The sequence below is a fragment of the Sinocyclocheilus rhinocerous genome, unplaced genomic scaffold, assembly GCF_001515625.1.
Source record: "Sinocyclocheilus rhinocerous isolate Xijiao unplaced genomic scaffold, SAMN03320098_v1.1 scaffold708, whole genome shotgun sequence".
In the NCBI taxonomy this organism is placed as follows: domain Eukaryota; kingdom Metazoa; phylum Chordata; class Actinopteri; order Cypriniformes; family Cyprinidae; genus Sinocyclocheilus; species Sinocyclocheilus rhinocerous.
In genome coordinates, this window is record NW_015635523.1 from 2,333,041 (window position 1) to 2,353,828 (window position 20,788).

At 39.0% G+C, this 20,788-nt stretch overlaps 1 protein-coding gene across 1 annotated transcript in view; it reads left to right on the plus strand.

Moving 5' to 3' along the window:
- LOC107747042 (mediator of RNA polymerase II transcription subunit 13-like) overlaps nt 1-20,788 on the plus strand; it is a 78,727-nt gene that overhangs the window by 5,099 nt on the left and 52,840 nt on the right. The window contains exon 2 of the mRNA XM_016561456.1: nt 6,730-6,964. Coding sequence (XP_016416942.1) covers nt 6,730-6,964 — 235 coding nt within the window. The remainder of the gene's footprint in view (nt 1-6,729; nt 6,965-20,788) is intronic.

Sequence of the window (20,788 nt, forward strand, 5' to 3'; positions counted from 1 at the left end):
GTTCATATGTGTTAAGGGCTAGATTTTCGCTGGAGGAAACAGCTGTGGTGTGATGAGGGGTGAACGCAGCGAAAACTTTACAGTAGATGGGAAACCGATTGCTCCCTCGTGACCTTTTGTAAACTGTATTTATGACAAAGAACTGCACAGATACAGATATTATAACAATCTATCGATAAACACACACCTTGTGTCCTATGTTTGAGTCCGCTCAAACTGCGCCGCCGTGGTCTGCGGATTGAAGAGTGCGCTGAAAGACGGGGAGGAGACGAAAAGTCTGCCGCCGTTTTCATATGAAATTTAAAGAGGACTGACTCTGAGGCGATCACGAATTTGTGCAGAGTTTATGGAGCTAATCGCTATAGCCCCGCTAAAAATGACCTAGCGACGCCCATGCTTCTTACGTCCATTTCGGAGAACCAGGACAAATATTTAAATCGATCGCTCAGGCATTTAAGTGGCACCGAAATCTGCGTTCTGATTTGGTTCTAGTACATACTGGTTACATAGGTACCCAACCCTAATTAGGGATGCACCGAATGTTTTGTAATGACGTGGCGCGATCAAATAGCAAACAGCGTGGAGTAGGCATGTTTTTTGTCTTATTGCAAGCAACTCGTCTCTGTTCTGGACTTGCACAAACTGCGTTGCAATGCAAACGTTTTCCAAAATGTCATTTATGTGAAAATATGAAGTCTGTAAACGCCCTCACGAATTGCATGTAGCCTATTCTGACAGCGTTGCACAAACTCGTGGCGGATCTGCTTGTTAACCAAGTCCAAAGCGCAAGGAAAATTACTCGTCAGTTGCTCAGTCACATTATTATTCATTTTTACAAGGCATGTGACAATGCAATACGTGCGACATATTCGTAAATGTATAAATCTGCTGTTGTCAAAAAAAAGAAGCATTGAGGTCTTCCTTCACGTTTCCGCCAAAATAAAAGTTGAGAAAAAGCAAGAACTCCATGAACATTCATAAATGTTAGTATTATAATTTTACTGTTGTCCTGTAAAATAATAAAAAGTAAGACAATAATAATGATAATAATTACAACAGCTCTGTTAATACATTTACTATAACATTCACACATAGTGTTCAAATTGGGATCTGTAATATTTTCTAATGTTTTAAAAGAAGTCCCTTCTTTTCTTCTCAGCAAGGCTGCTTTTATTTGTACAGTAAAAAATACATGCCTGATTCAAGAAAGGGATCTGATGGCAAAAAAATATTATTTTACTAACTTTTTACTTTTAAGTTAAATTGTGCTTTGTTGGTATAATGTCTGCTAGAATGTTAGAAAATGTTCAGTGTTAAATATTTTTTTATTTTTTTTGTAATTGATTTTTTCTTTGAAGAGCAAGACAAAACGGTAAAAAGCACATTTTGGCTATTTAATTTATGCAATAGTGAAAAAAAATTGGCAAAATACATGGGGGGAAAAAAACCTCGAAAACCCTTATTCAGCCTTCGGCCCAGTGTTTCATTTTGTTCGGCTTCGGCCAAGAATTTTCATTTCGGTGCATCCCTAGTAGACATGTATTAAATGTATTGAAGGAGGAGTAATGGAATATAATTACGGTATTGTTTTGTGATTAATGGCGTTAATGCGTTTATACAAAATTTATTTAAACTACCGTTTTTCATACAGATACCTAGAAGCCATGTTATATTTTTACCATGGTATTGAGGTGCTATTTTTGTGGTTTTAACTGTGATTAATCACCTCAAACAGTCAGAATAATTCAATTTCACCATATTAAAATGAGATTGCTACAGTTTTTACAGATATAACTGGTTCTGATAATGAACATAAGTCTACATCTGCATCCTAACTCAAGCTACTATCAAATGTGTATTTCTAAGATAATATTATTATTGTGTAGTATTAGTATTATGTTATATTATTAATATTATCAGGCAACACAAACCTGTTTCTTGATTTGAAACAATATTACTCATTAGAACATGCAGAACTAAGAAATAATTTTCTTTTTCTTTTTAGATACTTATTTTGTTAAGGAAAAATGACTGGAAAAGTGTTTGCATGTTCTGACCATAAAGAATAGTTTAAAAGCACAATTAATCGTCTGGTTTTTACAACTTTCACATTGTAGCAAAAATCTGCCTTTAAACTTGAAAGAAATTAAAATGTAACCTTTATCGTCATAATTATCGATATCGACTGATATGAAAAAAAAAAATATTGTGATAATTTTTTGGCCATATCGCCCAGCCCTAATTATTAGGGCCCGAGCACCGATGGTGTGAGGACCCTATTGGAATTGCTCCGTTTCTTCTTCTTCTCCAAAATGAATCGCATTTGAGGGCCTAAACATGCTCAAAAACTCACGAAACTTTGCACACGCGTCAGAGGTGGTGAAAATTTACGACTGATGTGGGTTTCAGAATTAGGTGTGGCAAAATGGCTCGATAGCGCCACCTATAAAATTTCAACAGAGTGTGCCTCGAGCTACGTTTCACGTACACGAACGAAACTCGGTAGACACTTGTAACACACCAATACCTACAAAAAAGTCTCTTGGTACAAAATCCAAAACCCAATAGGAAGTCTGTTATTTTGAATTTCCTGTATGATTTTTGTGCAGTTTTTGCCATTTTCAGGCCTCGTACTTTAACGAACTCCTCCTACAGTTTTAATCGGAGTATCTTCAAATTTGCTGAGTGTTATCATAAGGCCTTTGCGATTCTAAATTGTGAAGATCTTGAGTTTTCGTCAAAGGGCTTAGAGTCTGCCTGGCCTGAACACATCTACATGCCAATATGCAGTTATAATTTACTGCGCCACCTGTTGACAACAGGAAATGTCATATTTTTTTACAATAACTAAAGCATTAAATGGCCAATCTGACGTAACTATCTTGTTTTATACAAGTCCTGGCCTGAAGACATCTAAAGGCCAGTATTCAGATATATTCATAACGCTACCTGTTGGCAAAAAGATATGTCATGCTTTACACTAACTTAAAAACGCAATGTTCAATCTGCCCCAAACTTCACACGTTTGATAAGAGTCCTGGCCTGAAGACATCTATATGGCAAAATTCAGTTATAATCATAGCGCCACCTGTTGGCAACAGGTTATGTAATGCTTTACACTAACTTAAAAACGCAATGTTCAGTCTGCACCAAACTTCACGTTTGATGAAAGTCCTGGACTGAAGACATCTACATGCCAATATTCAGTTATAGTCATAGCGCCACCAGCTGGCAGCAGGAAGTTTGGCACATATAAATGACTGACATATTCCTCCTATATTTACCACTTTAAATGCATATTGCCCACCGTTCGCTGTTTTCCTAAAGCCTTCGGGTGGCGGTGAGTCCGGGTGCGAGGGCCCTTTCATCTCTGCTTGCAGCTTTAAATTTTTTTGTTATTTAGTTACAGGTGTGCAAACTTTTTTTCCTCCTCATATTTGTTTCCCCCAATGTCAATTACTTTTGTTTTTTGTGGGGTGTGTGAAATGTTCAGATAATAAAAGCCTCACTATATGATCATGCAGAACAGTCCATCTGCATATTTCTTTGTACATGTAAGCTCTTAAAGTGTTTGACCCCGTTTTGTTTTGCTTGGTGTAAATTTAGCACACCACTGTAAGGCTCAGCTCATGGGAAACTCTCACCTCAGCACACACATTTGCTGCCTCATAACACACGCTCATTTTTAAGTTTTAGTGCATAATACTAGCCAAGCAGGTGGAGTAAATATGATTTTGAAATTGAGCAAGGAATTTTAATAAGCATCAGCCAACATCTTTTTAGCCAACAAGATTTTATTAAATGTTTGTTTATTTACTCCATTTATGTCTAGCATAGCGATTAAAAAATACTAGAGGTGAGCTGTAATGTTGTCGGATGCACATTTTCATGCAATAAGTTGCAGATAAATTGTGGCTTCCTGAGATTTAAATTTCACGTTTTGTTATACTAGTCAGGTTAGTGAGGTTGTTTTTAGGGATGCACCGATGTATCGGCCGCTGATATTTATCGGCCGATTTTTGATTATTTTAAAGCCATCGGCATATACAGTATCTCAAAGAAGTGAGTACACCCCTCACATTTTTGTAAATATTTTATTATATCTATTCATGTGACAACACTGAAGAAATGACACTTTGCTACAATGTATACTTAATGCGTTTTACAGAGATCAAGACTCTCTTCATGATTTTTTTTCTTTTTGAGTAAATTAAACACTGTACGTTATTATTATTGTTATTATTATTGGCAAAGAAAAAGTTTTAAAAAACAACGTTATTAACCGGTATGTTTTCTACTCAAACCGGTTTCACAGAGGAACGTAGGAACAGAAACTTTCAAATACCGTTTCTGCTCTGAGTGAACCAATCTTTTTTTTTTCTTCTCGTTTTTAAGCCCTGCTTTATGCAATTGATCAGTATTGGAATCGGCCAATAGTTGTTTGTTAAAGGGGTCATATGATGCTGCTAAAAAGAACATTATTTTGTATATTTGGTGTAATGAAACGTGTTTATGCGGTTTAAGGTTAAAAAAACACATTATTTTCCACATACTGTACATTATTGTTTCTCCTCTATGCCCCGCCTTTCAGAAACGCGTCGATTTTTACAAAGCTCATCGGTCTGAAAAAGCGAGGTGTGCTCTGATTGGCCAGCTATCCAGTGAGTTGTGATTGGCCGAATTCCTCAAGCGTGTGACGGAAATGTTACGCCCCTTACCATACTGTGATGCCGTGTCCCGGCGGAGCGACGAGACAAAAACATTAAAACCCATTACAAAAGAGGCATTTGTTGCATCCAGTGGGGGGCGGCAACAATACTACAGCGAGAATAAAAGTTACTCCTTCTTTCTTTGTGTGAACATTTGGGCGGTGTTATGCAAATCTTCGCACATCGTGACGTAGACATGTGGGGGCGTGTTAGAACGAGCCGTTTTAGGTAGGTGTGGCTGACTCTTAACTTTTATAAAGAATATCCCTTTGGATTTGAGACTTTAGTCTTTGCAACTTTACAGATCTTCTTTATGCACCAAGAGCTTGTAACACTCCAAAGAGAAAGGAACAATTGAAATTGCATCATATGACCCCTTTAAAATCGGTATCGGTATCAGCCAAAAAAAATCTTACCGGTGCATTCCTAGTCGTTTTGCTTGTGAAAATCTTTTGAAGATGAAATCTTTCAGTTAAATGGATTGAAAACAGTCACAGTTTTTATCTTGAGTGCATGTTAAGCTATTTTCCTGTCATTGAACGGTCTCCAGGGGCTATTGGTCTTCGAGCGCTGATTGACTTTTTTGAGTGGCTGAAGCAATGCGAGACAGATGCTATTGATAAGCATCTCTCGGGAGTGAGAGCAACAGAGAAAGCGTCCAATAGTTTCGGGCCATGAGATGGAGTGCATCTCAAGGAGGTTGTTGGTGTCACTTCACCTGTAGCTCAGCTGTTTGCGTTGATTCTCATGAGAAGCATCTGCTGTCATTCCTGGCAGCGCTCGGAAGACTTCTTGTAAAACTTTTGTGTAAAAGGGAGAGGAAGGAGAGATGTTGTGACGAAGGAGGAAGTTATGTGGAAGGCCATGACCCAACAAACCACTCAAGTTTAAGTAAAAAGTCAAAGGAGCCAGATTCTTTAAGCCGAACATGACTTCTGCCCTTAAAACACACACTCTTTCCGTTGATGTTTTTGCATATTGTGGTTGTTTCTAATTTTAGACCATATTGAATTCCATCAAAAAAAAAATCTCTTTTTGGAAAACAAGAATGTTGTGCTGGAAAAGTGGAGTGCTTCATGAGGCCGTTTACTTTCCTCTTACTTTTCTGCCAATTTCTTCTTTATGCCTTCAAGGCTATTCTGACTTTTCCCCCCCTCGTCAGCTGTCAACGGTCTAAACTTCGACAGCTAGATTTGTCCCATTTTTAGTTTCACTAACAAGTGTGTAACAACTTTTGCTGCTGTATTGTTTTTTCTTCTGTGCATCCTCTGCTGATGTTCTCTTTGCATATTTTGCAGGTGTTTGATCTGCACTCCTAAGTCAGATGGAAATATTTTCCAACAGCTGCAACAAGTTTCACTTTGCAACAAATGAACATTATTGTGAACATGACTGTAAACAACTGTCTTTTTCCATCTCTGGTTTTAACTGGCAGTGCATATGAGAAAAACACAGTTTTTAAGCTTGCCATTAGTCAGGGTTTATAGATTATAACAATTAATGGTTGTTTTTGTCCTGATCTCTTTATAAATGCAGCCGTCCAGTTTATGAAAGCTGAGGTCTGCATGAACTGTCCTGCCAAGTCAATTAAGGATGTGCATCACATCACATCGTTTTATTTGTTAATTTGCGCTCATAAAGTGGTTATTTTTATTCCCTTCAATATTTTTTATATTCCCATTTTCCTTGCTTTTTGCATTTATTTCAAGTCTTTCGTTCCTATGCTTCACTCATTGTTTTTCTGATCTCTCCTGTCTGTTTCGGTCTGAGTATGGCTGATCTTACAACGGATCATTAAGGCAGGATTAACTCCTGGGCTGGGGTCCATTAAGTATTTCAAAGCTCGAGTGCTGCTGTTCCAGGGTCTGTTCCATCACATCAGTGCCGTTTATCTTTGGTCTTAAAACCAGATAATACATCAGCACTAAGACTTTTAGGTGCTGCCGAATATGTGTCTTTTCGCAGTTGGTGAGCGAACTGCCTTACTGACAGAAGCTAATGCAATCTCTCTTTCTCACAGGCTGATTTGACAGGGATAAAATGGAAGAGGTACGTGTGGCAAGGTCCGACCTCGGCGCCCATCCTGTTCCCGGTCACCGAGGAGGACCCCATCCTCTGCAGCTTCAGCCGTTGTCTGAAGGCGGATGTGCTGAGCGTGTGGAGGCGGAGCCAGAGGCAGGGACGCCGGGAGCTCTGGCTCTTCTGGTGGGGCGACGATCCCAACTTCTCTGAGCTCATCCACCACGAACTGACAGGTAAGCTTTTGCGCGCAACTCTGAGCTTGTTCCAAAACCTAGTGAGCTGCCCACCTAGATAGCATCTTTGAGCATTGTCAGTGTGAAAAGTACTGGTGCTTTTGTATCAAGTTGATATACACATAAAAAAGATGGGGCGATATGCTATCATGGCACACTAGGGCTGTCAAAATGACAGAAAAACTAAATTTGAATTTTCCACTTAAATATGATCAAAATTCGAATTATATTCTAATTTGAAAGGCATAATTTCAGTTAGGGGGAAAAAAAGCTTTTGGCTTCTCTCCTGAGTCCACAAGAGGGCGCATCGAGTCAAAATTCGATTTTTAAAAAATTTTTTAATTGTATTTTTTTTACAGCCCTATGGCACACCTAAGTACCTTTTCATGCTGTCTAGGTAGGCAGCTCACTATGTTTCACTGGCTCTAACGAAAAGTCCTTTGTTTTGCGTTTTTCAGTTTCTTTTTTCCTTTTCGCCCACTTTATTTCTCTATCGACTGTGGTCTCTCTGAATTTCTTCCTCCTCCTTCCTCTCTCACACCCACACACTCTTTGCGTGTGCATTTTAGTTACTTGTCATCAAAATGTGCCGTAGGCCCAAGCAAAGATCTTCGGTTATTGTTTCTACAGTCCCAGTTTAGTAGTCAGCGTCTGTCGCTTGCGGATAAACCTAAAAAGTGTGCCATTAAGTTTATACAAGTTACAATACTTTAAATGTTTGCAAGAACTGTTAAGAGTGATAAAAATAGATCAAGAGCCTTCTGTTGTGTTTGAACTGACTTGTCTGAAGGTGTTTGATTCATCTCTGTAGAAGTGATCACCTGTAGATCTGTGCGGCAGAAATGATGTGAAATGCCTTTATAATTGCGTTTTCTTTTAAGATCAGTTCTCGCTCTGCTAACCCAGACCTGAGGGTTATTGTTGTTTTGGGTTAGTGTTGCATTGTATTAAACAGAGCAGCGGAGTCTGTGTGACGGCGTCACATCTCATCCGATGTGTGTGAGTGCAAATCCCTCGGTTTGATGAAAGGCAAAAGAAAGGAATTGGAAATATCGAATAAGTTTTGCTTCATTTTTATTTCTTAAGCTCTTTGAAGGATGGAATAATGAAGAGCATCGAAGCATGAATGAGCAGAAAGCATCATGGATGTCTGTGGAAAAGCTTTCATTTTCCACCTTTCTTTCTTTCCCTGTTTTTTTTCTCCTTTCCTTTATGGCCCAAGGAGATGGATCTGTCCCATCTTTATTCATGCCTTCTTTTACAGTGAGAAACAGAAGGAAAGAAAAATGGGATGATATAGAGAAATAGGAAGAGGCGATTTATTTTTTTCCTTTGTCCATTGACCCTCCCTCATTGCCGTTCATTGTGCTAGAGGAGGGACAGAAATGGAGCCTTATGGGGAAAAGAATGACCAATTCACCCATTCCACGAGAGATATTGCTGTATTTTTCATTCGTTTGTGGAGATGTTTGCTATAATGGCTGCATCCCAGTTGTGCCTCATGACTCTCAGAGAAGTCAGACATGTGCTTCTCTCTTCCTCTTGACACCTCTTGTTTATTTCTTCACTTGTTGGTCTCCAGAACTGTGGGAACCCTGTAATATCAAGGAATTTTCTAAATGGTGATTTCGAGGCCTGGATAAGTAGTTTTTAGTGTGAACAAATTTTGTAAGTTAAACCCTGCTCTAAAATATTTATTTAATAAGAGATTGCTGATCTTGAACAGCCAGAAAAGTCAAGGAAGACTTTTATTTGGTCATAAGGTGTTGGAAAAACTGTCAGAAGTTATTACTGATTTTATTGCAGTTTTATTATATCCGAGTGCTAATTCAGATTTTCAAATGCTGCATTAAGCTGTGTACTTTAAATTTGTTCCTCTTGTAGGCATCTGTGGTTCTCTGTTCATCTAATTCAGGATCAGATAAAGTGTCAAACAGCCTGTGTTTCAGGACTAAATGTTATGCCTGCGGTCGTCTTGACATCAGCAGGGTCATAGCCACTTGACCTTCTCTCCTTGCAACAGACGTGTGAACCTGCTGCTCGTTCAACATCTCTCTTGACACACACTTCTTGATGTCTTTCTCACAAACACACATGCAGTCGACTTTCTGCTGGCCCTCGTACAAACACAGCGGAGGCCCACGGGATGCAATAAAGATTAAGCTCTTAAGACACACACACGTGTAAATATATTCGCCTGCGCTGGACCACGGAGCACCTGATCTAGATCCCTACTGGCACCTTGGCAGTGAAGGTGTGAATCAGTGAACAGCAGGTCCAGCGAGACTTTAAAGGGGATAGAGAGAGAAAGAAAGATGGCACTATCACTTCTGTTGTACGCTTCACTTGAGGAACACACGTCTCCGAAGGTTTCAAGAACCAAGTGAACAGGCCGGAATTCATGTGTCTTGCCGTAATTAAGCCTTGTGTCAGAAATTCAGCACAGGAGATTCACAAAGGCTTGGAAATCTGAAGATTTGCATTGGATATAGTGGCTAGAGCTGCTGCTGACCTCTTCATCACCATATTCTCCACTCTGTCTCAGATTTTAAAACTCTGTTTACACCTGGTGTTAACATGCATCTCAAATACATCTCTTGTGAACACTTATCACATATTTTGGCAGTGTTACTTGATGCTGATAGTCAAAACATACACTATTGTTCAAACGTTTTGGGGTCGGTAAGATTTTTTAAATGTTTTTGAAGTCTCTTATGCTCACTAAAGCTGCATTTATTTAAATAAAAAATACAGTAATATTGTGTTATGTTAATATATTTTAAAATGCAGTTTATTCCTGTGATGGCAAAGCTGAATTTTAAGCAGCGCAGCCATTTCTCACAAATTTTTGCAGTGATTTTTCAGTTGTTTAACGTAAATAATATTTAGAGCTGTGTATGTAACAGGCTTTTTTTTTTGCTGATCAGATGGTTGTCCTAACTGTCAAAGTTTAATTCTGTCTTTTTAGCTGCTGGGTTTATGATGATATATTGACGTAGTTTTCTGCATACTGGTCGATAAATAAGAAAGAAGTCAGTTTTGGCCCGGAACAACCTTTTCTACAGTGGAAATGCACGGAACGGTTCGAGAAAGGACACAAATCTAGGAACCCGCACCACGACGCGACCGCTGTTCTCTGTGCTTGCGCTTCAGATGTGTGCACTGCACGCAAACAAGGCGCAAGTTCTTTCCGTTCCTTCAATTAAATCGTTTTAAATCACATTAAAATGCGAACGCAGGAATCGTGAGTGTGGTTTCAATTATGTGATCCACAAACGTTTTGAACCGCATTTACTCCTGTATTCAGCTTGGCCCACTTGTGATTGGATGTTAATACAATAGTGTAACTCGGAGGCTTTGTCTGGGGCTGTTTCAGCTCAGATGTTGGTGTCTCCGCATGTTTATTCGTCCATGTTTGTTCCTTCTCCCCTCGTACAGCTTGTTAAAGTCTTAAAATTTTGCGGCAAGTGCCATTCCTGTTTGTTAACTAATCACTCCTGTCTCAAGGATAGAGCAAGTGAAGGAAGAACTTGACGGATCTTCTGAAGCCTCGTATTTAATCACCGAGTGAGTGGAAGAAAACATGGAGTGCTGTTTCGGAGATGTAATGAGACAGGAGGCCATTTGGCTGATGTTTGAGAGGCAACTTTACCCGACTCTGAATGGAACGCGGGAGAGAGCCAATCCCAGTACTCCGCTTGTTATGTGATGGAATGATCTGTAATAACCGAACTGCCATTGGAGTAAATGAGCATCTCCTCGATAGACCACGGCCCTCTATTTTTATGTAAATGTCCGATCGCTTCCCCTCCCCCTTGCTGCTCTCTGTTCCCGTCGGTGGCGCTTACTGATGTCGGTTCTATCCAGGGGCATCCACAGAACGAGACATGAATAAGGTCTTTTTTCCCTCCTCTTTTCTGTCTCTTTCTCTCTCCCTCCCCTCTGCTTTTCCTCTCTCTCCCTTTTGCCTCCCTCCTTCTCTTTTTTTCCCCCTTTTCTCTCTCTCTGATCTTTTTTTGCATAGAAATTAAGGAGCTGTAGTCTGTCTGTAAGGGTAATTGCTGTAGGGCTCATTTCTTCCTCATTTTTCCTCCTCTGACAATCGTCTGCTAAACTCTCTCGCTCCCTCCCCCGTCTGCCAGTCTCCCTGTGGTGCGAGTTGTGCTGGCAGCTTCTCTCTCCCTCTCCCCTCTTCTCTCTCTCCCTCCTCTGGGTTTTTTCACGAGTGCTACCTGTTTACCACATAGCTCAAAGACAGCTGCTGGTGATACCCATTATGCTGAAGGCTGACGGGCTTTCAGGCTATAAAATTAAAGCTCATAGTCATACCGACATTTATTTTGTTTAAATGATGTTTAAATTTATGATTTGAGAAAAAAGGAGAGCACTAGTTACTCTAAAAAATTTTTTTTTAAATGTTTTTTTTATTTTTTTATTTTATTATTATTTTTTACTTTTACAACCAAACTCTTACAACCACATTTTATTTACTACTAGTGCTAATTATTATTATTATCATTATTTTTTTTTTCATTCACAATCAAATTTTATTTATTTACTAACATTATTATTTTTTTCCTTTTACACCCTGGTTTTATTTATTTATTCCCTGTTCGACAACCAACTAACCAATCATTCATTAATAAGTCAAAAATATTGGCCAAACCTATTTTGGGTCAGTCTTAAGTTTTTGCTGTGTGGGGCCACTACAAAACTAACTGCTCCATATAGTATAGAAATGACACACTGCACCTTTAATATGTGTGCAAGTGTTAGTTGGAGCAGTAAGCCAAGTACACCGAGAGCCCGTCAGTCGCAGTAATTACAGATTGGCCTCTGAGAGTCTCCCACCAACATAATGACACAAGTTGTGATGAACACACTTTTAGTATTTGTCCGGGTGTCACATAGGCCATGACTCTTAGGCACACTGGTGGTGTGCTTGCGGCTTGACTGGAACTGTTTGTCAGACACATGAGCCGTGCATTTAAGAGCAGGAATCTTCTATTGGCAAGCTGTGTGTAGTGTGAACCCTAGGGCCACAGAGCTGAGCTGCTCAGAGAAAAGGTTCTTTGAAAACATGTTGGATCCCATCGACACAGAGAGAACTGAGTGCGCTGGAGGAGATGATGTCTGCTGTTGCCTTTCCCTGACATCACTGCGTGTCTGAAGACCGTAGGGGCATTCGAAAGTGAGACCATTCCAGGAAGGCCATTTGTAAACCCTCGGCTTGCTTCGACCTTTGACCCATGGCTGGAGAGCTCTGCCTCCAACAGGAAATGATGTCAATGCAAAAGGAAATAATACAAGCTCCTTTGCTTCAGAAGGTGTGTTGTTGTCGTTCTCAATTTCCCCCGGCCTTCCACCGTTTCCTCAGTTTTAAACAGACTTTGGATACCATAACAGTCAAGCAACATGATCAGACAATCAGACATTGTGCCAGATGCCTACCAGAAAACAGCATGGGTCTTGTACAAACGCATTCTGTTTAGTGATAAAAAGACATTTCTAGGTCACCTGAAATTGGTGTTATTTCATTTGTTTTATTGAAGGTGAAAGATTTGGGTTGATTTACACTGCTGGTGGTTTGCTGCTCGGCATAACGCGCAAAGCTCCTCTTTGTTTTCTCGCCGCGTGTGTGAGGTCTTATTTGTATTTTTCCCCCTTTTAATCTTGCTGTGCCTTTTGACAGGTTAAGGGCTTTGTGTTGCAAGACTGTGTGTTCTTTCTGTAATGCAGGGCTTTGGTTGTTTCTGTTGAAATGTGCAATTGCTGTTGTCAATAACAATCTATTTTATGCCCTTACCGGTAATGTTTGCAAACATCAGTTTATATTATGCTTGAAAGTTGCTTGTGTTTGGCTTAATGGTCAAGACCTGCAGACATGTGAAATAGATAAATGATTATCTGTCCCTTTTAGCGGGAGGGAACCTGGTTTAAACCTGTTCATGGTGGTTTTTGGACAGTCGATGAGAAGCATATTCAGTAGGGATGCACCTGTACAGAATTTTTCATAATAGATCATTTTTAAACCTTTTTTTTCCAGGATTCTTTAAAAATAGAAAGTTGAAAAGAAGAGCATTTATTTGAAATATATATATTTTTTGTAACAACAAAAAAGTATGTGCTGTCACTTTAGATAAAATCATTTTAGTGGAATAAAAGTATTAATTTCTTTAAAAAAAACTGTCTGAAACTTTGGTGACAAATTAGAAGCGTTAAGTTTTATAATTTATGAAATATGGTCATAATATAAGAACTGGTAGAAGTGTCATAAATGGTATTGGCTGTAATCAGTATTGATGATTATTGTTCCCATTAATCCGTCTCTGAAATGCACTTACAATTTTCAGCAAGTGCTCTGTGTCTGTGCTGCTGTAACTATGGTGTGGTCAGACTTGTTCACCCTGTCCTGATGATGCATTAGCTTTTGTACTTAATTCCCCAAACCAAAGAAGAGGGGAGCCCTGCCTTCTCTTCCCTCCATCTTTATGCTTTTCTCTTCTCTGCATTTCTCTCTTTCTTGCTGTGCTCTCCTGTCATTTTTGGACATAGTCATTAATTAGTAATTGAAGCGCTGGTCCTTGTAAGGCTCTGCTCTCATATTCCGAGAAAAAGAACAAACGAGAGCAAGAGAGAAAGAAAGGAAAGCCAAGGGCATAAAGAGAAGAGAAAGGGATGGAGGTGCATATAGGGAGAGAGGGAAGACCGATTACAGCAGAGGATGAAGATGAGCTAGAGAGAAATAAAGAAAGATGGAGATGGAGGGAAAGAGACAACAGAGAAAATAAGCAGGAAGAAAGAGAAGAGGCTCCTGTAGCGCACGGCTCTGGCTTCTCCCTGGTCTGGCTCAATCCCTGGAGGCCAATGGTTGAGCAGACATTAATCTCTCTGTTTAATGACCCTACAGCTGATATAATGACTCCTGCATAGGAACCTGTGGCTGTGGGGAGCAGCTCTATACACTAAGGCAGGGGTCTCCAACCTTTTTTACACCACTGACCGGTTACGTTTGGAAAATATTCTCACGGGAGGGGGTGGCGGCGAGATATATATATATATATATATTTGGAGGATATATATAGCCTAATAGGCCTATATATGTATATATTAGGCTATTATATAGTATTATAATAGCATTATATAGTGGTTCAATGCATTATATTGTTTTTTCTTTAGTCACAGATCGGACAATTTTTTCGGATAAGCTAGAAAAAAAAATTTAAAGTACAGAGAATGACAATGCTGTGAAGGGTTTTTGACAGGCTAATTTTATGTGTATGTATACGCAACTCTGTATTTTCGCACTGTCTGAAACGCGTCTCTATGCTTGTGTGTGCTTTGATTGTGTGCGAGAACAGCGCGTGAGTAACGAATTGAGCTCTCTTTCGTTTCTTCTTCTTGTTGTTTAAAATTGCTTGTACGTGTAAATTGGCAAATTAATCTGCGAATCAAGCGTGTGCCGAACGGTAGGGTCTCATCCGTACGTTTTACGGATCAACTGCGATCCGTTTAACTTCTTATATGTTACAGATCAGAGCAATCTTTCATTTACTTATTTAACATGAAATTGTCAAATTGCTACTCCATATCAATCGCATACAAAGAAAATACAGAATAATTAGAACAATCATTAACATAAATAAATAACAGAGTGTCATATCTATACACATTTTTCCCAGAACGTTCTTGCGACCCGGTAGCAATTATTCCACGGCCCGGTAGTGGGTCGCGACCCGGTGGTTGGGGACCTCTGCACTAAGGGGCAGGGCTCACTGTCCTGCTATGAGTTCCTCTTTTGCTGTATTATAAGCTGGTCTTCGGATGCTTTCACTTTCGAATTCACAATCTTAGATATTTATCTAATTTGCTTATATACATCTATACATATTTCACTTTTTAAGACTAAAACAAAAGATGGATTCTGTTATCCTTAATTAAAAAGCACAACAACAATAAAACCGTAAGATACAATGACAAACTAGCTTACCAAACGTTTATTAACAAAAACGAATAAGATGAGGCATGGCATACACCCCATGCTGTATTATATACCGACTAATAAATTACAGAACGTTTAGCAAACACTGAGGAATCAAATAAAAAAATAAATAAAAGAGAGCCTCCATAGCATAACGTGAGACAGCAAAGATAACAAGCTTTTCAAAATGAAAACAAAAAGAAAAGTAAAACTAAACTTGCTGTTGGTGACCATGCTTGCATGTTTTTTTTTTTCTTTTTTCTTTTTCCCCCACAAGAATACCAACATGTTCACCTTCTCTGGTTTAAGAAGCGGTCTTTTACTTTACTTTAGCTTGAAAACCATCCATCGTTTCCTCAATATTCGTGTCATTTTTGCTGCGCACACCTTCGCGCTCCTGCTGACGTGGCGAGTATAAACCAGGCTCTACACTCGAAGCGCTGCGCAGCTCAAACAAGTAGTGCGGTTTCGTAATGCTTTCATTTTCGTGTTTCATATTTCTCATATGCAACAGAAATGGTAGCGCTTATGAGTTGAACAGCGCGGTGGTAGCGCCAGTGTGACCGCATACAAAATTTAGTCACACAGGCAGAAAAAATGGACAGTCTGGAGCCCTGATAATCTTAAAGGGATAGTTTGCCCAAAAATGCAAATTCTGTCATTAATTACTCACTCTCATGTCGTTCCAAACCCGTAAGACCTTTGTTCATCTTCAGAACACAAATTAAGATATTTTTAATGAAATCCGAGAGCGTTCTGACTAGGGCTGGACGATATGGCCAAAATTTATATCACAGTATATTTCTTCATTTCGGTCAATACGATATAATTCCGATATTGATATGAACACTATTAAAAAAAAAAAAGCCTCGTAAAAACTGCCAAGAGCGCCCACAACAGATGTCTGTGCATACAAACTTATGAAAAATGAATTTGCCAAGTCTATGACACGTCATATAAAACCATATAATATTTTAGAAAAAAAACAGCACAAATAAATTAATGTTCACCTTTTATTTGTATTTAGCCTTCATACAAACAAGAAATGTGAAATCACTTGTCAAATAATCATCTCGGACTCACCTAATTAATATTAATATCTTTAAAGGGGTCATATGATGCTGCTAAAAAGAACATTATTTTGTGTATTTGGTGACCCAAGCGTTCCAATACCGGCGATGGCACGATGAATCAGTCAGTGAATAATCCACAGACCGTCGGTATTTAATCCATTGGCATCTCCCACACGCATTTCGCGGTTGAACTTATCGTACACAGTCTAATAGAGCAACTTGACTCAAGACCTCGTGTAACATACACTTAATTTAACATAAGGCTCAGGGATTCAGTAAAAAAACATTTTCCCATCTCTGGCCTAACAAAGGATGCAAACGGTGAGCTATAACTCAAACATCCTGCCTCTCTATTAAAACCAACCACCCCACTACTTCACTTACTCTCTCCCCTTATATTGGAGTCCTCACCCTCATACCTGAGGACGTAGCCCCCTAGTGTCGAGGAGAAGAACTATAGTAACAGTAAATTCAACATAGAACTGTTACAACCCAAAGGTTGCGGGTTCGAGTCTCGTACCGGCAGGGATTGTAGGTGGGGGGAGTGAATGTACGGCTCTCTCTCCCACCTTCAATACCACGACTGAGGTGCCCTTGAGCAAGGCACCGAACCCCCACCCACGACATGTTTTGATTTTGAAACGTGCAGTGCTCATGTTTATTCAACGAAGTCAAACACCACAAATAAATCAACGTATGGGAAACACTGCTAATGTATAGCGAAATATCGGAAATGTTTAAAAATCATATCACCGTTATTGAGAAAAATTATATTGCGATACATATTGATATTGAATTATTGTCCAGCCCTAGTTCTGACCCTCTGAGGTAGTAAGTACATTGTTAAAATAGTCCATGTGACGTCACTGGTTCAACCGTAATTTTATGAAGCTATGAGAATACTTTTTGTGCACAAAGAAGAAAAAAATAAGGGTGAGTAATTAATGACTAATAAATGAAAAAATTCATTTTTGGCAGAACTATCCCTTTAATGTTTATTATACACATTTTTATATATTAAACTAAATACAAACTTTGCAGTTATTCATTATTGTAGTAGTAGTAGTAATATTTTGTACAGAAATATTTTGTATGGTACAACGACATTTTAAATATTAAAATTTTAAATATTTTATGAAATCATTTGCTTTTTATTTATTTACAATTTTAGGAGATGATAGGGTCCATTTACATTTGTTTTCAGAGCCTAGTGTGCTTTAATATTGCTTGTACATCGTTTATCTAATAAATACAATTCTATTTTTAATTAGAATTAAAAAAAATGCTTAAAGATACCTTCATTCTTACACTTACCTTCATTTTCCAATGATTACCCAGGGGTGCATTTCCCAAAAACAACTATAGTCATGATTTCCGCTGTTACCAATAGAGTTCAATAGAACTTGTGACCATAGTTATCTAACGATACTTTTAGAAAACGCATCCCTGGCTAGACTGTGGGAACGATGTGGTTTGTTTTAGTCTTATACTATTACGGGTGTTGTCCTGAAGTCGATTAAATAGTTTCCGCTGATAACTTGAACTTTGAGTTCTTAAAAAAAAAAAAGGTTCAGTATCTTATCCTTACAAAAAAAACAAAGCAAGTGTCAGTTCAACAATGCTTCTGTCACAGCTCGAATTCTGTGCGTTTAAAATTAAGATTTTATGTGCACTCTTAATGTAAATTCTGTTATGAATATGCGTTTGTCAAAATGTAAATATACCTTATGAGGCAGCACTGTTTATGCATTTATTTATGAATTACTCCTTAATATTGTTTTGCTCTCCAACCTTAATGTGTTTATATTTCAAGGGTGTTTAAGTGCCGTTTGCGCCCTGCAGTCTTTTGAGCGCTTGTTTCTTTGTAAGTCAGCTATCTTCCTCTCTTTGTGTCTAGCGCTCTGTGGGCAGTGGTTAGACCATAAGAGACAAGGTCATAGGGAATGCTTGATAGAAACCAGGTGCCTCCTCCCCACAGTAGAAATAGTGAACACGATGGTTTGGAGTAAAGGAGTGAGTTGCCATTGACACTCAAAACAGCAGATTTTACGGCAGCTATTTATATAAAAATGTGAGGTGCATGATTTGCCGTTATCGAAAGTGGAAGTGACAGTGATGCCTTCATCGGTTTTCCATCATCTTGATGCCATCCACACATCTTACAATCTGAGAAAATGCTTATTAACTAAAGCTGAGATTTCGTACTAAAGTATATAGTTTTAAATCAAGGTTGTCATCTAAAAGCGTTAGTGTGTAATTTCTACGCCATTCCTGAATTAAACATAATGGCAAAAAAATGTGTTTTTAGATGGATTTCCCAAATACCTTCTTTTACATATTTAACTGGGTTTTATGAAATTATCATCTTCAAATGGTAGGCATGAAAATACTTTTTTTGTGTGACTTTTTATTTTGATGGGAGACTTTCATGGACTCTGAGGTTACCATTTATTACCATGAATTATCCTGTCAAGAGTGTGTGTCTGTGTGTACAGGTGAAAAGTAGCTGGCCCTGTACCTGGAGTATTAAAAGATGCATGAGACAGCCAAAACCACCTCATTTTCTCTCTCATTCTCTGCCTCTCTTTTTGCTTTGACAAAAGACAAGGTGTTTCATTGTTGCCAAGCTGTTAGTCAAATCAATGACATCCTTTAAAAGTGAATTGTGGTACTTGCTGGCTTTTCAGAAGACATCAACGAATTATAGATTTGCCTTCTGGCCTGATTCCAGGTCTTCAGCTGCGTTCAGTCTGCGCTTATTTCACCATATGCAGACACACTCTGACTGAATGACCTTATGATTTGGACCACGATGTATCTTCTATATAGGAATGATCTGAATGTACTGTGCTTTTACTGATGGTTGATCAGAGTAGCCACAAGTTACATTAAAAAAAACACTTACAACACAAAAAAATTTGTTTTTATTTAAACATTTATACCAAAAAGCAATCATAAGGAAAAACATAAACATTTAGAGAGTTGTTAGCTGCAACTAGTATGGTCGCTACAGATCTGCATTTTAAATATACATGCATGGCCAGAAAAATGTGTAATTGGTTAGGAAGATGTGTTTGTAAATTCAGCTTCTTTTTTACATGCAAATAATCAAGTGTGTTTTATTTGTCACCTAAAACTAAATGTGTCTGATTTAGGACACTGTGGCAGCAAATATGTTGTCAGACGTCTGTGGTGTTGGGGAATCCTATCTGAGCTGTTTGTTACTGTTTTATCAAGTGGATTTGCTGTGTTTCCATCTGCAGACCAGTGGGCGGGCAAGTGTGTGGGTGGGTGGTGTAATGTGTGCAGCCCCTGGGTGCTCGTGGGAGCTGTGCTGCACAGAGACATGTTTGAAAGGAGCTGAAGAGCTGCCAGGTTTAAGCAGTGACTCCTAATGAGATTACTGAAGCATGGAGGCTAGAGCCCTGCACGGGCCTCAAATTTAGGCCCTAGCCCGGCCCTGGTCCGAGAAGCTCAGGCCCTAGCCCGGCCCGTGTCTGACAGCTTATCAGAATTACCGGCCCGAGTCCGACCCGAGCCCGTCTTTTTTTCCCCCTTCTCCCAAAACAGCTTATTGTTCCAGCTATTAAAATAGTTCAGTTTTTTATGCAGGGCTCTACGCTTACTTTTCTTTTTAGGAGCAATTTTTTAACTTCAAAAATTTAGGAGCACGTTCAAAATTTTAGGAGCACCTTCTAAACAATTATCCAAAATTTTATCAAAAAATAGCCTTCCCCATTACGAGGTGATATTTGACTCCTCTAACTTTATTAAAAGTATGTCATCTTTTGTCAAATTCTTAAAAAATATATATTTTTTTATAATCAACGAAGCTCTCTACACTGCACAATGAATCTCTTATTTATTCTCTTGTCTACACTTTGCTTATGAAAGGATTCGCGAGATATTTATGTGATATATTACTCAACGCTGCAAAAACACGTGGAAACCGTTGACGCTCCCTTGAGCGCAATCACAAATATGATGAAGATCTGGTCAGTTGCACTGGTGCTCCTAAAAAAATGTTCATAGTCTCACGCAGTAGTTTTTTGTCGCAAATGCGCATCTACGCCACTCCAACTGATTTGGAGTATATTTAGCAGCATTTTGGTGAGTTTTTGATTTTCTACTCGAGTCTATACTACTTTGTTGGTTACACCCTGTGCCTCTCGGTGCTATCCGGTGGCTGGTGTTTTCCGCGACAATAAGTTAACGGTCTCCCGTTGACTTAATCATCTGTTAGCTATTCTGAGTGTTTTTCCTCTAATTTATGTTATACTCTGTGACCTTCGGTTCAATCCGTCAACCATATTAGATATTTTTCCGTGAGATACCTGTTTGCATTACCTGTCGGTTCACCCGAGGGAATCGTATATGTGTGTGTATATATACAGTGGTGTGAAAAAGTGTTGGCCCCCTTCCTGATTTCTTATTTTTTTGCATGTTTGTCACACTTTAATGTTTCAGATCATCAAACAACTTTAAATATTAGTAAAAGATAACACAAGTGAATATATATATATATATTTGTTATTATTTGTATTTTTCCTGCCTGTCTTCGTTGTTACCATCATCCCGCTTAACTTAAACCTTACGGTGCTATCCAAGGGTGTTATTAGCGAGCAGAGCATGTGAGCGGAGCGGGGAGCGGAGTGGTAATATTTCCTTGAGAGCGCAGAGCGCCTTTCTGAAGATTCCGCTCCGCTTGCTCAATACGCTCAGCGCCGCTCGCTCAACCCAGAATGCCGTTTGGTGATTTGCTTGTTCGAG